Genomic DNA, 21,461 nt, shown 5'->3' with positions numbered 1-21,461 from the left:
AATAACCTGTTCTTCTTTTTCTGTAGTATAAACTTTAATAATTTGGGAGATGTGAAACCTCTGCCGTTCAATTAGCTGAAAATGCCCCTTCTTTCCTTCACTCCTTACAGTGGTGGCGATAATCTGTTTTGCAGATGGTCCGTTAACAATGTGGATTAGATATGTGCAGCCCAGATCTTGTGTTTAGATTAATCTATTGGTGATATTATCTGCAAAAGGCTTAAATTTGTGAAGCTCAAGAAAGCAGTTCAGCATGTAAGGGGAAGACCTGAAGCAGCAGTGCAATTCATGCTGATTTGCATGAAGAAGAGGAAAACCAACCCTCCTAAACCAGCTGTTAAAGACATGAACTCTAAAACAGTATAAATACAAACAGGGAAAGGAAGGATAGAAAACAGCGCGCTCAGTGTCACCGGTAGTGGTAGACCAAGAGCTTTCTGTGTTAACTGAGGCAGTATGATGTGAAGATTTGTCTGGATGGGGAACTTTAAGCATGGATTAAGGTAAACTGTAAATTTACAGTGTATGAGCTACTCCTCATTAACTTTGCTGTGAGATAGGCCCTAAGGAGAACACTTGACAGTGTGGAATAACCAAACAGAATAACCTTGTGAACTACTAATTACATTACGGTCAAAATCAATGTAGAAAATCGAAGCAAGGTAAGAAGCTATGACACATTCTTTCCTCCTACTTGCACTGAGTCACCTTGGTTTGCAACAAACCACTAAATAATCCAGAGTCTTAATYTTGGAGTTTTCAGCATGGCAGAGCTAGATAGATCTGCTGTTACAAACACACCAAAGTTAAATTCTCTTCCAWATAACTTTTCTATTATTTTCAGCTGCAAAATGATATCAGGTTGTCCAATATTCTGATGTTAAAGAGACTTCCTCCCAAACAAATCTCAATGTCTTTTCAGGAATAACTRGGTTTGTGGTTTCTCACACTTACCACTGAGTCATAACACTTTTACAAAGACATACTTCAATTACAGCATTATTTTTAACAAGTTTCATTTAAAAGCCCTCAAAATACTGATCTTGAGATCAGAAAGATCTCAACATATTTAGTTTATTGCACCATCTTCCCTAATTTACAGACAAATCAATCTGATACCATGGCTATCCAACACGTCAGTAAAACAAGAAGTAGAGCCATATCCAGATCTGCTGGAGCATTTGGAAGCCTAAAGAATGTAAGGGAGTGCAGCTGTCTCTTCTTTGCCAAATAATGTTATCATTCTTGAGTGAAAGAGGCAGATCTGAGTTAGACCTTTATGAGTTTCTAAATCTTAACATAGGAAAAAGGCAATAGTTGGAAATTTGAAACTCTGGAGCTTATCTGTGGGAGGCTTTTGCCTAACATTYGGGTAGACACACTTCAAAACAACCTGTTTCATGATGTAATTACTTGCATACTCTCTCTATATATCTGTATAATTTAAAGGTAACACAAATTGTTCCACCAACACTAGAGCCAATGAAATCCAGTGCCATGTGGCTTTATGTTGTCCATCCCTCCACCTTTTCTAGCACGGTAACCCTGGCTATGTCTCCTTTTATTTCACTTCCACCCCGTATCTATGGTTCCTTCCATCTGCCCCTGTTCTCAGAAGGGCTCAGTAATTATACTGGYGCTGAACTAAGCTTGTGCTGCCTGGCTGGTTTAATAACTGTGATGTCCAATACTTACCATAAGGTCATTTGTAAGCTTTCAAGTGTGTCAGCTGCAACAGACACTTGCAAAAGTTCATTGCTAACACGTGCTAGTTTTTCCCATGGTGAAACAGCAAACTCCTTTCATCTTTTAAAACAAAAAATATACTATTTCTTTAATGTCAGTTTTCTGACACCAGCCCTAGTTAGCTGTGACTTAAATGTAGCAATTTTCATTAGCTCCACTATTGCTTCTAGTAGATCATGCTGGATGTGTGCTGAAGTGYATCTGTATATAGTCCATCTCTCGTCTGTGTTCTGCACCAACTTTTAATTGAATATTCTCATTCCCTGTATGTCTCCCTAGATATTGGCTTTATTCATTGACATTACAGTATAAAACTGTTAGTAAAGCTAAATTCTTGTAGGATTTTTGGGGGGTCTAAGGGCATTGTTTGGTATTATAACCCATTCCTCAGCATAACATACAGGGACCTTCATATTTCTAGCCTGTCACAATAAAGGACCTGAAAATCAGCTCCCTGTAACGTAGGAGGGTGGTTTGACTAGCAGTATCTACTGTACACAAACCGACCAGGGCTTCTGCGATTGCGAGTAGCTTGCACWGGACTGACCTGAGTTATTCACCATACTTACTACCTTAGAAGGGCATTTTGCAGYTCCTTGCAGGGAAGATTGAGTTTCTATTTTCTACAGATCAGGGGAAAAACTGCCTGTCTTGCTGTTATCTTTGACATGAATAGAATAATGTGTCCCAGGTAGTCTGTGAATTAATTTCATAATCTTTTTACACAACTTTGGCTGTTTTTTGTTCTGATAAACTGCTAACAATATCATTTTATCATTATTTAAGCATGCTGCCTTTTTCAAAATGTCATCTTTTGACTTTTTTTTGTTCTTTCTTTAATGTATACTAGTGTATAAAATTCTTTAAACTTTAAGCCTTCCCTTAAAGCTAACCTTTTTGTCTTCCACAATTCATAGTTAAGTTCTTAATTGCAGCTTGCAGACAAATGTAAAAGGGTGGGCTTCAACATGAATATAAACTCTTTCAGGAGTGTAACTATGGTCATTTATTTGAATTATAAGCCAAAATCCCTGATAAGAAGGGAGATGTTTCCACTAGACACTATTTAAATTCATGCTAAAACCCAAAATCGATCGTAGAGAGACTAATCTAAACACAGGTCCTCCAATTTGTTTTGTCTTCTGATGAATGAGATCCCATAATCTTGGCTTCGTGACAGAGAAGTGTGTCTCACGGTGTGTTACATGGTAGATATTTTTGCTCGTTTGAGGAAAGAAAGGTTGTGGAACCAGGAATAGTTGTGGAGCTGGGGACTATGTCCCTTCGCACGGCTCCTTCTGGCAGGAGGTAGTGCGTGGCTGTTCTTGGCCACGTGGCCGTGCTACGGGTGCTCGTCCAGACTTTGACCCGGTCCAGTAAGTGCCGATCTGCAAATCACGCAGCAGGCAGACAGCGAGGCAGGGCCAGGGAGAGAGCCAGCGGCCGTGGTAGCAGTGCTGCGGCAGAGGAGTGGGAGGAAGGCACCCCTTGGGTGAGACTTGAGGTCACGCAAGCATGCAGGGAACTGTAGTTGTTTTATCGTGCTTGTGACTTGCTTTGCAGGTAGGGCCTGACTTGTGGCACACCAGGAGCTGAGCCCTGATCCTTAGCAATGATATTTTTGTTTATGCAGCAATTTTTTCAGCAAACGCATACTTACATTTACCTTCTCGTTCTTGGAAAAGGGCACTTAGAGAAGTTGCTGAACAGCTTGTCRTACCTCCGATCATTGCTCAGAGTGACTGATTGCCATTCTGGAAGCACATTTTCAGAGAAACAAATGAACCGAGAGTCTTGGTAGCAAGGGAGAAATCTTATAAAGGCACTGAGGGCTGAGCTGTTTCCTGATGTAGTCGGTTGGAGTCATTCCTTTTACTTCAAGAAGCTTCTACCAGCCTTTAGGACTTTCATGTTTGTGGAAGTCAAAGTTGCCACTCGCATTCTTTCTTCAKTTCAGCTGCACAGTGATTGTGGTAGATGATGGGCAGCAGGAATGGAACTGGCTGACTTACTCTGAAGGCAACATTTCTTATGAAGTAAAATAAGCACTGGGGAGAAGGGATTATGTCCCAGCTATCGGAATTATGTAAGTGGCACCTTGAGATGGATGAGTTAGCACAAGTAGGTATACAAGCAAGAGACTATTCATATGTCAGCGCTATTGACTGGGAAGGGACTATGTTCCTAGTGTGTTTTTAGACTCTTACCCACCTAACTTGAAGCAGCAAAGCTGTTTGTGAGCATCATGTGGAAGTCCGTAGGTATATGAAAATGTTACGAATCATGTCAATTAGTCACTGACAGCAGGTCTATGAAAATAGCAGCTCTTCTGGTCAGCTAGCTCTGTTGTGGACATTTGTTGGAGAGTCTGCTCCTATGGACAGACTTTGAGGGTAACGGGAGTGTTTTCAAGGCATTCTGTGAAATTGTGATCATGTACTTTGGTGACCTACATAGCACTTATGATTGATTGATAGGAAAATGTCCTGAYGCTTTCACCTCCTCTGGAGTTTTGCTCGAGTATTAGCCTGTGCAGTTGAAATGTAGATATGGGGTGAAGGAAACACGTAGGACCTAGATGACATCAGAGGTCAAAGGGAGGCCAAGAATTCATACAAGCAACTTCTATAAGTACCAGTGAGAGATCAGCACTGGGTCAAAAGTCTATTGCATTTTTTTTTCACTGAAAACCCAAATTTTTATGTGCTTGAAAACATGCAGAAGATGACAGATACAGTTAAATATTGATTAATATTGCTGATTTTGATCAGAAGATACAGCAGGACTCTAAGGCCAATCATCTGATTTGTGTTATCAATGTTTCTTCTTGAAAACGTTTTCCAAATCATTTGCATGGCCTTGTCTCTGTTTCTGTTTCCAAGATAAGGTTAGCAGGTTTTTAAAAATGATTTGAGGTCTGCAGATGAAAAACTTTGGGAAAAAGAAACATTTATTAAAGAAACTATTGTGTTTTCAAGGAATCACAGGTTACTGATATTGACATGCATGTACATTTTCTATGATGTCTTTCAGCATGTAGGAACAAGTAAAAGCATTGCTAATCTTGTCAGCTGAATCCCTGATAACTCGCTTTAATATGCTGAAGTTCTAATAAAAGTGTAAAAATATTGTCCTAGGAGATATGAAAAAAGTTAGTTTTTTTTATTCCCCTTTTAAATGTTGATGATGAGAAAATAATGAATAATTTTGCATTTGAATCATCAAGAACTATTAAAATGAGAATTGAGGAAGGGAGAGGAAAGCTGTGTGAAGTCTGATAATGTGTCAGGTGTACTGAATAGACCTTTTTATCTTGCTCTGGATACACTGCTTTGGCCTTCTTATTCCCTTCATCCTGCAAATATTTTGCCTGTAATAATATAGTTTCTGCTTGTAGCATTGTAGCAGAAAGAAGTACTATTCACACAGTAAACACATCTTACGTGCTCAGACTTGAAAAACCAAGCAAGGGTTGTTTTTAGCAATGACCACTCCTTTGTCACAAAAAACAGCACCAAAAGTGGTTAAAACTTGTCAGAAAGTAGTCTGTACCTTATTGGCAAGCGTGTCTTAGAGTCAGGTTTCACTTCTACTCTCACTGATTTTTCTAACATTTGCATTAGAGATGTCCGACCTGTTCTTCAGCTTGGGTTGGATCAAACCTTCAAGTAGCATTCAGGCATTTACCATATCTGGACAAAATCTGGATATAAAATGTGTATTTGCATGCCACTGTTGGGAACCTCCCTGCTGCCTGGTGGTGTAGTTTCTAACGCCCTGATGTGCACAGCGTTGTTAAAGGAGTTGTGGCAAGGAACTAGCATTTTAGTGAGGGCGAGTTGTGGGGCCATAATATTCTCGCTGAGCCACTGCAGGATTTCCTGACTTACTTACAGAATGAATTCCATAGTATTACTTTTTTTCACTGAGAGTTAATGTTTCCTATATTTTATATGCTATTAGGAGCCTCTTCATTAACCTCTAATTTACATATTTACTCTTACAGGCACTAGGACTTCTCTCATGATTCCTGCTCCAAGCCCAAGCTTGCTTTTTTCTTTTTCTTTTTCCCCACATTCTGATCCTGAGCTTTGGAGGAGCTTGCTGCGCAGGTTGGCCAGGAATTCATGAGAAAGCCCAAGCAGCAGTTGCTAAGGCAGTAGCTGTGGCATATTACGGAGATTACACACTGCTATTGTTAGCAAGACTACAATCTTGCTCAGAAAGTTGACCTTCAGTCAAGTAACTCTTTTCTGACTTGAATAGGTCCTTGATAAAGTACAGAATAGGCTTTCATTAAGACTTTCTTGGCCTATTCACAGWAGATGTGAACTTGTTACGCTTGCTAAAGTAAATATTGCATCAGCTGTGAATACTGGCTCATGCAAGTAGTAAGAGGAGCCCTTATTCTGTTCCTGCTGATGCTGGGCAGTTTTGGGCCTCTTCAGACTTCTGCCAGGCTCACAAGTTATGTGAGCAAAGCCCCACCGCTTGACAATAAATAAAAGATGCTTAATAAACACCCTCTTTGCCCAAAGCATTAGGAACAGCAAGGGCAACAATCCAGGAGAACTTGTGAATACCTGTTTAATTTTATCTGTAGTCAACAAATTGCTTAAGCAACTGCTTTCATGACTTGAGAGAAGCGTCATATTTTGCTGTGAAGATGCTCTGCTGGTTGAGAGTTGGTAGATAGTTTGTAGCTGCAGGTGGCTTTGGAAGTAACTTTCCCTACTCAAAATTCTACTTACCAGCCCTGGAGCTTGGCAGAAGACAGTCTGTGTTCTCCATGTTYCCATCAGTGATGGGGTTGCCACATACTACAGTCTCTAATTGGAAAAGCTGTGCACATTAATATAAATGCTTGAAATGTATCATTCTTTACAGGTGTAAGACTTGCTGTGAGAAGACAGCAAGCCCTTTGTATTCCTGAACACCACCTGTCTTAGTATTGGTATCTTTTTTTTTTTTTTTTAAACAAACAGCCTTCTCCCTCTGCCACAGGTAACAGAAGTGGCGCAGGAAGAGGATCAGGCACCACACGGAAGGTATGAATGGCTTCCTGCACTGCAGGGGTGGGCAGAGCAGGAAAGGACTGCTCCTGGGCGTAGGAGAAGCCTACATGGTAAGAGGGCCAGGGCCTGTCTCCCTCCTTTTTCATATCCAAGGTGAAAGGTAAGAAAGATTCACATTCTGACACTAAAGGAGAAGATGCTTTAGTGCTGCGGATGGAAAAAGGGACTAGTTGCTAGGATGATTTAAAGACCACGTACCTACAGAACGTTAAAGCGACCAGGATTGTGAGCGTTGGCTCTAACTCTGCTTCCCCTCACTGGAAGTCCCACCACGGCTATTAGTTCCTTTGCTTTCTCTACCAGCCTCTGCTGTACAAACATATGAATATACTTCTCCTAATAGTGCATTCATAGTTTAACAAACTGTTGCAGCTATATTATAGTTTATTGACTACAGTCAAGTTTTATTATGCCTCAAATAATTAAATATTGTAACAGTGACATTAAAAATACAGGCTGATTTACCAAAATAACTGTATTCTGAAGATTATGTACATATTATACATTTTACAGTATCATGTAAACTTTTTTATACATAAGGTAAATCTGATTTATGGTAACTTGAAAACCAAAATACTTGCTGACAAAAATATTCCTATGAAACATAAGTACTGTTTAGRACACTTAGGAAAACTGCAGAGAATGAAATCCAACTATAAAACATAATATAAATGAGTTAGTAAAAAAAATTAAATTACATTCATATAAAAAGTTAAACTAAAAATATTGTTATGCACCATTATTAAAAAGGGAAAAAATCCCCAAACCCTCCCCTTTTATATATTAACAAGCACTTTCATGGGGAGCTACTATGTGCCTCATTTCCAGCAATGGGGCATAGCCTAGGAAATCCAGATTCCCATTCTCCTTTTAACATATATTAAATAGCTAGGGTCTGTTTCAATACAAATATAGTATATATTCATGCACCATGATTATGTTCATTGAAACCTACCACAGGCCTGGTTTTTGGTGGGGGATTTTTACCCCTTAACATGTAGGCATGCAGTGGTAGAGATTCTTGCTGTTCAGAGAGTTGTGTGTGAATTTGTCTCTAGTCTGATTTTCAGTATTAAGCGCAACAGAGGACATCATAGAAATCCTTCCAGATTACCTTCTCCTACTTATTTACAAGTCTGAAGGGTGTGGTATGAGACCTCCTGCACCAATCATGTCAACTCAGTTAACACACCTTAACTTTTCCTAGTCTCCAGAAAGCATGTACTAAGGTGATGTAATTACTCGTCTGGACAAATACTTATTAACTAGGATGTCCAAGTTGTTCTCCTGTAAGTAAGTCTTTATTTGTGTGCCAGCTGTAGTGTTTAGATTTGGCATAATGGAACTTCAAAGTCTAAATTGCTTTCTAGTTCACATCATCTCAGCATACAGTCATTTACATTATCTGCTATGTAGTGCATGTAATTGAAGTACCTAGGTATGCTCATTAAAATAAATGCATAATTTAACTGTATATAAACAGCTGCAGAAATTAACAGCTGTTAAGCTGGCTGTATTTTGAAAGCTTGTAAAACTTGCATATCTTATAACTGGTCTCCAACTATAAAATGAAGGCCTGGTCCTGGAAATACCTGGGCATGTGCTTATCTTCAAGCATTTTAGTAATCTCATGAGATCATAAGTAAYTAAACTACCTGTGGGCCTAATAAGCATATATAAACATCGCAGATTGTGCCTTGGACAGGTAGTATGGCCAGCCATTAGTCATGCAAGTAGCTTCAAGAAAAGCAATGAGAGTTCAAGTGACTAATGTTGACTGGGTTTAGGCACTAGACACCTTCCTTCTGACGCTAAATGTATCTGAAATTAGACTAAGTACTGCTTTGTCAGATTTAGACAATGTGAAAGTATTCCAAAATGGCCTTAAAACATTCCCAGAATTATGAAACATGAGACCTATATGATGTGTGTTCATGTACAGCTTTAATATAAAAGAAAGGCTAGTCTAGAGTATCAAAATACTGTATTCATATAAATGTAAGAGCATCTAATAGAAAAGTAAAAAGTGTAAAAGGTAAACCTTTTTGGATTTAGATAGTCTTTTAAAAGAGTTTTTAGATCAGGAACATGTCTGCTGCATTTGACCTATAAAAGAGAAGAGGACTACATCTCTCCTCGTCTACGAGTTTTTGCCGCAATAGCTCCACCTTCATCATCATCTTCCTCCTCCTCTTCGTAATTGTCTTCATGAACTTCTTTGTTGTTGTTCTCTTGCAATTCTTGCTCTGCCCCTCCATTATTTTTTTCATCAGCCTGATTTAAAAGAGTGAGATTCAGCAGAACTGACAGTTTTCTTAATTTTGTGGAGATTAAATGAGGTTAAAGAAAAGGATAAGTGACTGTTCTTATTGCTGATGAAGAAAAACAGGAGGTTAAAGACTGAAAGATCTCCAAGAAGCCTGAATCAATGCAGGGGTGAAAGAATGAACAAGAGGGAACTGGGATAGTTTGAAGTTTTAAAATCTACAATCAAAAGCAAGCTACAACAATTATGTAATATCACTAATATGATCACAGCTGTGGTACATCTTTTGAGTGTTACCATATCATTAGGTTTGTGGGTTCACACAGTACTTACATTTTCATCATTTTCACCATATGGCTCTTCAGGATTGTGTTCCAGTTCTCTTTTCTTCTCTTCAGTTAAATCTTCCTGGATCTGCAAAGTAGAGAGATGTTCTGTACACTAATTTTCTTTGAAGTGTACAGAAAATTGGAAAAGCACATACATTTTCACAGCTATGCTTGAATCTTCATTCTGAAAGTAAACAGGTGGAGAGGGCAGGGAGAGGTTAAAGGTGGAGCAGGAAAAAAAAACAAAGCAAAAAGGAAATTCAGCTGATTTAATTTTTAACTACAATTTTCAAACTCTCCTCAGCAGCTAACACATTTAGATTTTGATTTCATTTTGTAACTTTAAACATGCAACATTTTCTCCTTGTCCTTTATAATGRCATTGTCATAACACAGAGTCATTACTGACACTTAAACCCCACTGTGGACTGCCTGAACTATGGTTCAGTTCTGATATGTGATATGTGATACAGGTATTTATTTGCAACTTCCTCCACATTTTCCCAGCAGTTGACTGATCCTGCCAACTGCTTCTGGAATATCACAAAAGAGCAAGTGGGATTGGGGAGTGAAGAGTAATCTATTCCAACCTTCTCCTTGATGACAAATTCACACTAGATCTATTTTCCAGATGTTTTAGTCTTGACCTCACTTTTCTTACCTAACAGACAGCCCTCTCCTTCACTTCAATTTTATTTTTAAGTGCAAAGTTGGATGAAGCATGCTTTGTAGAAGCACACTTGATTATCTGTTGGAGAATGCTGGACTTAGTCCAAATGGTGCCTGTAAGTTAGGTAAGATGCTTTCATGAAGCCTTATCTCTGTCCCTATGGAAAACAGCCATTTCATCTGGTTGGGAAGCATTTACTAYCCAGTGCTGCCACCTGTGCCTGTCACAGCATGACAGATGGTGAGGATGTGATTGCTACTTTTGACAGGAATTTCCCCCTGTACCAGCTGCTGTTATATTCTCAACAGCAGCAGCAAAATTGGATTCTTTCTGTATTAACCTCCATCAGTAGCAGGAAAGCGTATTTAGCAGTTGCTTCCAACAGGAGGGAAAGCTCCTTGTGACAGAGTTGTTAGGGGTTCAATATTGCTGCCAGCAGGAGAGCAGCTATCAAACTTGGATCACTTCAAGGCATACATGGAAACATTTGAACAACAGCAATGCATAGTATTGCAACCTACTGAAGAAACTATTCCTAATTATAACAAATTAACTCATTTTTGATTGCTCATTCAATCACTGCTCATGTTTAATATTTCCAGTTGGAATACTGGTTGTAGTCCTTTATGAAATGCACAAATTATTTCCTATAAGCCAAAGAGTAATTGCCAAAGGCAAACTATTCATAGTTTCTAACATCCTGGTTTGATTTAAATAACTRTCTTGAACTGGTAGAGCAGCTAGTCTTGACAATAGGCTGGAATAGGTGTTCATCATAACGCAGTAATGAACAGCCATTTCCATGGCTTTTTGTAAATAGTTATTACATATGAAGTAAATAACAATTGACTAGGTGTATGTATTGAAGAACTGCAGAGCAGCATATGCTAGTGCACGCATGATTAGCATGCTATTCAGTGTATGATGGAAGAAATCCCTCTCCCCTCTTTTCCTATAGTTCAAAGCAGTATGCCAACAGCTTCCCCACTATTTGATTCCATGAATAGTAAGGGCTTAAATAATTTGGACCACTTAGAAGGAGCACAGATAAATCAAAATCAGAGSTAAAGAAAAAATAATTGACCAAGAAAGCAGCTTGCTCAGAACAGCAGTGTGTGATTAGAAATGCAAAGTTAATGAGGTTTGCAGTGACTTTCAGAGGGCTTGAGGTTTTCAGAAGTTTCTTCTTGAATTGTGAATGGCTTAATTTTTTTCAATTAGTGCACAATTAATATTCAGTTACATAGAAGATTAATGGATTGCAGCATACAAGCATGAGTAGCACTAGAAAACATAATTAACACTGTATCAATAGACAGCAGACTAATGGCRAAAATTTCCTCGGTTTCATAAAGTCAGAAACTACCACTGACAAAGTAATTTGGGTTCATTTTGCAGTTACAAAAGAGACCAATGTTGAAAGTTAATGGGGATCTGTTATGTTACCCAGGTCCACATGTCTTATGCCCATTTTCTTTCTTACCTCTTCTTCTCCCTCTTCCTGGTACTGCTCATCCACATTATCTTCTTGCTGGTCAGGATTTCCGGCCATCTGCAGAGAGATTATGTGAGAATTTAGTTCCGTATGCTTGCCTATTGATTTTACAACACTGTCTGTTAAAGCTGTGTGTTCTGGAACTGAAAACTCTGCCAAGGTAAAGTAACTRTAATAGCATAATATACTATAGTGTGTTCATTAGCCTGACTATGTTAACCTGGCTACACAATTTAAAACTACTTTAAGCGTGTGTATATATATATTAAAAAAAAAAGATAATAAAATCATTTCACAGAATAAAGCAAGATTTTCATACTAAGCAGGAAAACAATGAAATATTCATGCCATTAAAGACCATAGCCGTAAAAATACAGATTCTCTCTGCCTAGAGGAGTTTACAGTTTARATGTGCAGAATTTGTTGGAATGCCGTTAGAAGGAAAGTGACACCACTGCCTGCAGTTGGTTGAGTGAGTGTTAATAGCATGGAAGCATACAGATAGGATCTCTTTGTATGGGCTTGTGAAGACAAATACGGGGGCCCCCAAAGCATGAGACTACAGAGCCTTGCTGAGCAGAGTCAATGGTSAAGACACAGTACTGTATCGCAAGGAGTAATCCTGTACTTCTTACTTGTGCATGCCATATATAGTTTAAAAAGAAACCTTTAAAATAAAGAGTTTGGTGTTCTCACATCAAGACRTGCTACATTGAAAGACAGCATCCGTAGGTGCACTAAGAACACTTTACTGACCACTAAGTGCTCCTCCATTCCCGGATGTCCCTGCTTCTGACTGTTTTCTCTATGCTTTTCATTTTCATTAGGCAGATTTTCCTCTCTCTCTTGCTCAGCTTCCTCAAATTCATCTTCTCCCTGATTGTTAGGGTCATCAGCAGGGTTCACATCTTCCATTGCTGCCTTCTGCAATTTTCAGAAGTGAGGGTTAAATGCACATTTTTATCTCACAGTTCAATTCCATTTCACTTGAAAGCTACCCTAGCACAAGCTATGTTAGGAACAACCCAATACCCGCTGAAACCTCTCTACAGGCATCAGTGGTCAAAGCTTCATCAGTACAGAAGTGTCAGTTCCTGAAAGAGAAGTACTTCAGCACTGAACGCAGAACTTTAATATGGACATCTGTCTACCAAAAACTGTCTTGAAGCTGTTGACTGACTTCATGTAGGGTGTTGAACTCCTTTTGTTTACTGACTAYCCAAGAAGAGACAGTGCCTTATAAGACCAGGTTAGAAAAAAACAATGCACACAGCTCAAAAGAACTGACAAGATTTTTCAGTGCCAGGCCATCCTCCAATATTGATGACTTCAGCATGTGTAATAGCATGCCTGCAAAAGTCCCTTAAAAATATTCACTATTCAAATTAAGATGAAAGGAAAAAATAAACAAACGACCCCCCCGCCAAGCCTCCTAGCATCCCCACTACACCTGCCTTGGAAGATGTATTTCATGTTCCATGAAACCAAAGAATACGTGGAAAGTACAGAACTGACTATCTGGCATCCAGATTTTTAGGCAATCTATGTCACAACTCYATGTTCAGTGCCAAAGTATTTTTTCTTTAAGGAACTAACGCTTCTTCTAAACTAAGTTTGATCTATTGACCACTGATTCCTGTGGAAAACTTCCAGACTATTTCAGTGGGCATCTCTGGTACTGAGTTGGCTCTTAACTGCTTTCCTAACAATACCATTAAAATAACACTATCACACCACTACTTTTGATTAACCACTGATTAATTACTTGTGCTATTTTTTGAATGAGATCCTACATGTCAAACTTGTCTTCCTAGCAGACCCCTGGTTCATCTTATTTTTTAACACATAATTACGATAAATGAGACTTCCAGCTTTTAACTTCAGTAGCAACTGCAATCCATAGCATCTTAATGTATACTCACAGATTCATCAGCCTGCTGATTTTCTACTTGATGTTCTGGTTCTTGCTGTTCATTTGCATTATTTTGATCATCATCTTCACCTTCATCCCGGTGCTGATTGTCATGTTCATAAGCTGAAAAAATTTTATTATTATTTGTGTTACAGCAGTTTCTAGTTAGTCCTTCCAAGAAACAGTCTTGTATATACTAGCTTCTGTACATGTTTTTAACAATAGGCAACTCTTCCTTAAAGAGCTTATCTAAAAAAACCAATGCTAACGGAATTATTGTACCAGTAGAAAACCAACACAGAAAGATATATAATTTGAAGAGATCAAGTGAAATCATTGGCAGAGCCAGGAATTGAGGTCTACAGTACTAATAGCTTATTCAGCTGGACAATTTTCTTCTCAGGAATGCAAGTAAAATCAYCAGCAACAGCTGTATTTTAGTCTGACAACTCAGCCAGTACTATTTGAACTTCTGCTTTTAAAATTTGAGTTTATATTTCATCTGAACCCAAACTGGAAGTGAAGTGGACATTAAACTTCTGCACAAAAAGTAGCAAAGGGAACCTGTGAACACGGTAGGGACAAATTTTATGTTACCTCCTTCTTCCTGAACACCTTGTTCTTCTTCCCCTTGTACAATATCGTGGTCCATGTTATCATAACGACCTTGTTGGCTGAAAAAGTAAATGAAAAATGTCATTTCATTTTCTGAAAGTGTTTCCTTCTTCAAGAAGAAAACCACCCTAATGCATCTGCCCCTCTCCCAGCTCCTGCTAGAAGAGGTTTCAAGTTGKTTTTCTATTTATTACCTAATATTCTTTTTCTCCCCCATCAACTTTCCTGAAAAAATACACTTTGTAGAACAAGACTCYTGTTCAGTACACTGTCCTAACTTCTGTACAGTAGTTCTTGATATATCAACATGGGAGATAAGACCTGCCTTGTATTAGCAAAGCTCCTAAGCTGGTATGTTTCATATTCAAAGCGCAAAAACTATGAATTGCAAACAAAAAATACAGTAACCTTTCAAATAAAGAGCCTTGAAAATGAACAACACTGATCAGTTATTTTGCTGAAAGAACGGTGTCAACTTTGATCCTAAAAGGTGTTTACTTGTGTGATTATTTTCAAAGGGCTGAAGATTTTGACTGTAATAAGTTATAAAAACTCACTGGTACCAAAACACTCCAAAATATGGGTCATGTTAATCATTCTCTACTAATATTTCAGAAAATAATATTCAATAGGCTTAAGTTTCCAAAAAGAAAAAAAAATTGTCATTGACAACTTTAGACTAAGCAAAAACATAAGAGAGTATTATAGGGAGGGCAAGAGGCACATGGAAGCTACAGTATTATAACTGCATTCACAGAAACTTTGTGACTCTAACGGGGTGTTGTTTTTCCTAAAGTCATGCTGTTGTCTCTACAATGCAAGTAATAGTTACTCATATCCATAAAGTCCTCAAGGAATTGCTTTAAAATAGTGCCTCATTTATGAGAAACTTTAGCCTAAGGTCTAACGCAAAGCTAATACAAGAACTCATCAGTACTACATGATCATAACTGCTGCTTAGTGGAGAACAATTGCTAGTTGAAAGCAAGCTAYAAGACAAGGAATGTTTTAGTCAAGGCAGCTAGGCACTCCTAACCTCTCCCACAAGAGTGCACACTGCTGTGCACACCTATCATTACTCTAGACTTCAGAGGCTTCCATAGAAAATGAAAAACAAGAGAAGGAAAAAGCTTAAAATAGAAAGTCAGATTTTCTTTAGAAAGGAGGAGATGAGGCAATTAGACTACCTAGAAACTAAAGTCAGTGTTTATAGCAGTAAACTGTCCTCTTTTCACTAGCAGTATGATGGAACCAGGAAACCCAGTGCACAGATCACAGACTTTTAAAAGAAGCTAACCTCAGCTGTTCTTTATAGAGTTTTTCTCCYTGTTCTGCCCGTTTCTGCAGCTCAATCTCCTTTTCCTGAAGCTGCTTCTGCCGTAACAGTTGTCCTCGCAGTCTTTGTTGGTGTAACGATTCCTGATGCTCTCTTAGTTGATCGGCTGCTTCTGCTCTTTGGGCTGCAATATGTTGCTGTTCCAGCTGTTGTTCATAAGCTGGCTTGTATCTTTTTGTTACAGCTTCTGTTAAAGTTGTCTGTCAGAGAGATGTGTTCAATCATAAATTAATCTAAGGTTTCAATGACCAGAAACAAGCATACACAAACCAGTGATACCAAAAACTAAAGGGAATATTCTGCAGATGCGATAGGGAAAACTTACAGGCAAAGGTATTTTAACTTTAAGCAAGGAGAAGACTTAAGTGTATTTTCTGAACACAGCCTTCTGAATCTTCGATATTTGGATGACCAACAATTAGATACCAAATATGCTTTCATTGATTTAAGTGGCTGTTTCAGCATGGGCTGCTCCGAGCCTTAAGTGAGGCACTGCACATTCTTTACAGCCAGCAACACTTAACCTGTTGCTWCTGTATCACCGCTTACCCTGTCCCTGCTGTTAGAGTGCACTTCTTGAACAGTGGCTTCTCATCACACTGGAATTATATGGTTATTCTGCCAGGAAAATACGTGTTCAAAAGACCTAAGGTGAGGCCAGTAAAATGTATTTTCCCTTGGCAATCCAATCTAGAATGTAAATCCACGACTCGCTGGTTGTGTTTAGAGCACAATAAAGCAGGACTTGCCTTTGCCAATTTCCCCTGGCTCTTCTAGAAATATTTGTCTTGCAGTTAGAATTCCTGTCAAATGACAGTAAATACTCAGATGGAAAGATGTTATGGAAGGTGGATATATTTGAGTAGGAAACATTAAACAATTTGCTGAGGTGTATCAAGTTAACAAGGCAGGACAGCTCTCCATGAAATTGCTGAATGCAAGTCCCATTCTCATCAGTTATCTTCTTCCCATCAGCTACCACAGAACAAATTTCAAGTAGGAGGTGGGATTCAGCCTGGCTGCTCTTTTTCTCCATCTGTTGCTTTTATCAGCAGGATTAATGTTTCTTAAATAGCTCAATTTGGCAAGCACTCCAAAAATATTGTGCTAAAGTTTAGCCTGAGTCCTGTGCATCTAAGTGGCATGCTTTCAATCCCAAACTTTCTGTAAACATGACAATAATTTTATGTAAAAATAGGTGAACACAAGACAGACCAGCAATGGCTGAGGTGCCTCCATGAAAACAACAATTAGTAGGAAAGAAAACAGCTCCATACCTCTGAATGGAAATGTTCACCCAACATGTTGGTTTCTTCTTCTTTCTGTTCCTGTTTTTTCCACTCATGTACTTCTGGTACTTGATCCTGTTCCTCCTCTAAGTGCTCAGGCTGACCTGCCTGCTCCATTTCTTCCTCTTCAAGTTCCTTTTTACGTTCCTCTTCAACTTGATCAACATGTTGCTCTTCATCCTCTCCTGCTTCTTGTTGGTCCTGAATATTTAGGTCTTTGGCACGCTGGCCCTCATTAGTCCCTTTCCTAAGATGAAAACGCTCAGCTCTATCTTCTTTCTCCTCAGTATTTATTTCTTCTCTCTCCTTTGGCTTCTCATTCTGCAAAACACATACAAGAACAAAAAATATTATAGACTCCATGTTTTCAAGAGAGGTAGGGACCAGATACAGATACCTTTGTTCCAGCTGAGTACAATTTTACCACTGCAAGGAAAGCTAAATTCCTGCTTTGAAACAAGATATACTTTTTGCCAAGGGATATCAATATCTGGCTTTCGGCCTTGTACAACTAAGCAACATGTTGCAAAACAGAATCATAAAATAATCTAAATTTCTTTTTTAGCTGACATGGAACTATTACAACTCTATCTACAAAGGAAGTTTTATATTTTTATTTACTGCAGATTTATTGGCTAAGAATTCTTATAAAACAAAGGCACAACTGACACTGTAACCTCAAGACTGTACGCACGGTATTTTTTTCTTTTTGTGCATCAGATAAAATTAACAGATTTAAAATTGGCATATTAAGAATACCACTAAAGCTTTATAAAACAAGTAAAAAGAATTTATTCAAATCTTATTTAAGCTTTCCTGTATAGTATAAGATACCTAAAATTTTAAAGACTGTGTATCATTCAAAAGTTTAAGATTTGGGTAAGTTGTTTYAAGAAGCTGATAAAAATCAGTCTGAAGGGTGTTTACCGCCACCCATTAATATTTTTATAGTACTCAGTAATAGTAAACTATCAGTTCTCAAGCAAAGTAGTCAGAAACAAGGCACACGCCAAATGAGAACGGTTTCTTATAGCTTCAGTAGCCAGTCAGTACTTTATACCTCCTTACGCTCCTCAGTCACAGCTTCACGGTGTACTGGGAGGTTACTGTGGGGAGAAGGTGCTGGCTCCTCTGGTTGATTGCGTGGTTTTTCCAACTTCTCAGGTTGTCGGAAGCTTGGCATTTTGTTGAGAGTGTCCTTCAACTGTTTGTATTCTTCCACCTGGGACTAAAATCAACACATTATACCATATCCAAAAAATCTTCTTAATAACATGTAGTCACTCCAGAGCAAGCTTGCTGCCAAAATAGATACCAGAAATGTGTGATATTCAGAGCAAACAACAAGGTGGAGAAGAGACATGAGGTTTTAAGACTGGTTGCTTCCATGCACTACATAGCATTGATTTATCACAATCTTTTCAGCCAAAGTATACATGCATACAAAGTATATTGGGAAAAAAACCCAGAGACAAAGATGAAGATTTGTTATTTTCATGTTGGCAGGACAATTATCAAAAGGAGATTCTTCTTCTTTGTAGGCTTTAAAGTGAGGGAAACGGAGCACCACAGCTATCTCCTTTTATGGGTAGGGTGAAGAAAAAAACAGTTTTGAGCCAGCATTCAAATTTTAAATTGTATATACATATAATAACATGTCATGAAAATGCCAAATCCTCAACATTTAGACAGATCTTACAGAAGACAATAATCAAGATACAGAACTAAGGAAATAAAGCCATAGAACACCTTCAGTGAAGAGTAGGAAAAAAGGAAAGCTGAATTTCCTAAGTCTTCCTAAAACACAACAGGATGTTATTTGATTTGCTGTTTAACCCTGTACAAGATCAGGATAGTTTCAACAAGTTTTAATGGCCAGTGTCAGAAACAAGACTGGTTACTACACGTTTGCAAGTAGCTATCTATACAGCGGACAAGAAAGATTATCATCTCAAAGTAAAAGTTTTTGAAAAAGACAATGTTTGCAAAAGCTGCTCAACTGACCACATACAAAAGGTGCCCCATGGAAGGGGTTCTCTCCTACTCCAGCAGGGGAAAAAAAAAAGAACTAATCCAACATCGTACAGCAGGGAAAAAGCAAATGATTTACTACCCATTTTGAAGTCAGAGGGGGCAAATTTCATATATGATTTTTTTTTTATATATATATATATATATCAATCATTTTTATATATATACATATATATATAGGGGTGTATGTGTGCGTATGTGTGCACACAAACATTTTTTAATTCAGGTTACAAATTGGCTGAAGTTCACACTCAGGGACTGCGTAGGTCATTTTGTGTCTGTTACGTGGTATCATAGCAATCAATAGTACAGCAGACAGGCATGATGCATTGATGTACAATGCAAAATACTCATACAAAACAATATCCACAGTGCTACAGATTGACATGATGCAATGCACAATAGCAGCTCCGAAGCTAGACGCACCTCGAAGCATCTTCAATAGACTATGGCATCCATTAAAACAGGCCTAAAAGCAAAGCAGAATGCAAAATAATTACAGTCATCTTTCCCTCTGAAAAGGCAACAAGCAGAACTTGAAAAAAGATCCAGTCCTTTAAATGCTGCTTGTGATTTTGTGGACCTTAAAAAAACCAGTTGAATGAAAGAGTGAAACTGTTATAAAAACAACCTGACACTGCCTTGTTGCTTTTCCTCTGCCCTTTCACTGACACTCTTTCTCTGTTCCAACATTCGTCTTGATCTTGGGTTCCTGTGGCCTACACAGCTTGTACTAGTACAGCTGGCCAAATCTACAGTAGCCCCGCAAGGTTCAAGCTTCATATGTAGTTCATTTGAAAACAACATTTAAAAAGGTAATGCTGCTGCTCCTTTTTAGCTAATTTGAGTTTCCCCTTGTGTTTACTTCCCTCAGTATATACTCTGCCTCTGTTGCACAGACGTGTACAGCTTTATAAACCTTCTAGTCATACACAAAATGAGACTTTATGATATATATATTGTTCCTCAGGCCTAAGTGAGCCATCTGAGTATCACAGTAGAGACGTTAAAGTAATAGAAGTTCTAGCAGAGAAGACAGAAAGAGAGGTATTCTGCATCTCTCACAGGGGGAGATACTGCTCTTACCAGTTATACATGCACACTTCAGCCTATATTAGAGCTTTTTATTTTCTGACAGCCCTATAATTTGCTGCTGCTGCTTCTTAAGAGCAACCCTCTAACTCATGCATTTTTCTGGAGTGTGCAGCATGGTGCTAATTGCRAATTCCCATGCGAAAGGCTACATGCATAACATTACAGTCAGCTGAACTAGGAGAAGTAAGTTTTAGGAAGGTTAGAGCTAATGCAAGCTGCTTTCCCTTCTGACCTGAGCAGCTGCTAGTGCACTCTTGTGGTCTTCCAATGTCACTACAAGCTGGTTGTGTTGGGAGAGTAAATTCTTATGCTGTTGCTATACAAAAAGAAGAACATTATGTTTCACATTAAGTTCATTTTCTAAAGGCAAATTCAGTACCTAGTGGGGTTTTTGAACTTTGAAAATATGACTCCATTCATTTTGAAAAAGAAAATTCCGAGCTGGAGTTACAGCTCTTAGATMCTCAACATGGAGTGCATACTAAATGCAAACCACAAAGCAAGCGCAATGCAAGCAAACAAAATCTGAAAGGCCAGAATTTGTATACCTAATGTGAGAAGTTGGAGTAAATGTTGATAAATGTTTAAGATGAGATTAAAACCATTAATTTTGACAAACTTCCATTTTCTAGTCCATATAGTAAATGCCTCTCCTCCAATTTAATAGCCTTTTTGGGAGAAGAGGAAGGAGGAAGAGAAGAGGCAAAACAGCTAGAATGCAAGTGGCAAAAGACAGGAAATTCAGTTAAGCCATATTCCTCTCCCTTTTGCCACAACAGAGAAAATGCAATTTTTTTGTCATTGCCCATTTCCAGCTTGATAAAACTTAAATTCAAGACCATAAGGGAAAAATAATTGCCTTGTTTCTCCAAAGCAAAGCCTACCTTGACATCTTGTAGCTGAGTATGAATGTCTTGGTGAGCCTTTCTCAACTGTCTATTCTCTTCTCGTAAATTATACAGGGATTCTGTTTAAAAGAAACACATATAGAAGTGAACCTCAGTCAGGTTGTTAACACTGCTAAAGCACCAAAATTAAGATTATAATATCGACTGCATAAGATACTACACAATTGCTATAGTAAAAATGGATGACAGCAATCACAGAGTTTGCTTACATCACATCTCTCACCCACTCAGTAAAGAGCTTTACATTTTCAAGAAGACAGCAAGATTTGCTTAAATTTTAGCGTGGTGCACCCAGTCGCAACTGGAATTGTGTGTTATTGTTCATGCTGAGGACTGCAGATGGCAAAAYTCATTATGGTAATGTTAAACTTTAAAATGCAGAGAGGAAGCCACCCTTTTCTCTTCCCTCTTCCCCCACATTGCACCTGCTGAGCGAGAATGCTGTTCTGTAGGACGAAGCAATTCTCATAGAAGCAGTGCCCAGATGGCCAGCTTAAAAAGCTTTACGTTCTGAGACCGGAGAGAGGGGCTTCTCTTCCCACCTCTTACATTATGTTGAAGCGGAATATTGCAAGCAGACATGAGCAAGCTCTGCCCACACTCCACGCTGGTAGGCTACAATCCAGCTCAGTCCAAGAGCTTGCTGCGTGACTGCACTGCTGTGGTGCCAAGTCAGAACACTCGCTGCCTCTGC

At 38.6% G+C, this 21,461-nt stretch overlaps 1 protein-coding gene across 2 annotated transcripts in view; it reads right to left on the bottom strand.

Annotated features, from left to right (window-relative positions):
* Window positions 1–7,198: 7,198 nt before the first annotated feature.
* The window catches only part of GOLIM4 (golgi integral membrane protein 4), a 32,367-nt gene continuing 18,104 nt past the window's right edge, over window positions 7,199–21,461 (bottom strand). The window contains exons 6-16 of one of the 2 annotated variants that reach the window (XM_085322266.1): window positions 20,744–20,826; window positions 20,092–20,175; window positions 17,794–17,961; window positions 16,722–17,054; window positions 15,406–15,644; window positions 14,091–14,167; window positions 13,504–13,616; window positions 12,338–12,505; window positions 11,570–11,638; window positions 9,421–9,501; window positions 7,199–9,095 (exon numbers count right to left, since the gene is read on the bottom strand). In XM_085322266.1, the coding sequence (XP_085178392.1) occupies window positions 8,946–9,095; window positions 9,421–9,501; window positions 11,570–11,638; window positions 12,338–12,505; window positions 13,504–13,616; window positions 14,091–14,167; window positions 15,406–15,644; window positions 16,722–17,054; window positions 17,794–17,961; window positions 20,092–20,175; window positions 20,744–20,826 (1,565 nt within the window). In that variant the 3' untranslated portion in view covers window positions 7,199–8,945. The remainder of the gene's footprint in view (window positions 9,096–9,420; window positions 9,502–11,569; window positions 11,639–12,337; window positions 12,506–13,503; window positions 13,617–14,090; window positions 14,168–15,405; window positions 15,645–16,721; window positions 17,055–17,793; window positions 17,962–20,091; window positions 20,176–20,743; window positions 20,827–21,461) is intronic. The other variant, XM_085322267.1, reaches the window with a different exon arrangement.

The sequence above is a fragment of the Rhea americana genome, unplaced genomic scaffold (assembly GCF_003343005.1).
Source record: "Rhea americana isolate MKP2758 unplaced genomic scaffold, rheAme1 scaffold_76, whole genome shotgun sequence".
Lineage (NCBI taxonomy): Eukaryota > Metazoa > Chordata > Aves > Rheiformes > Rheidae > Rhea > Rhea americana.
This window is presented reverse-complemented; position numbering and strand designations above follow the sequence as displayed.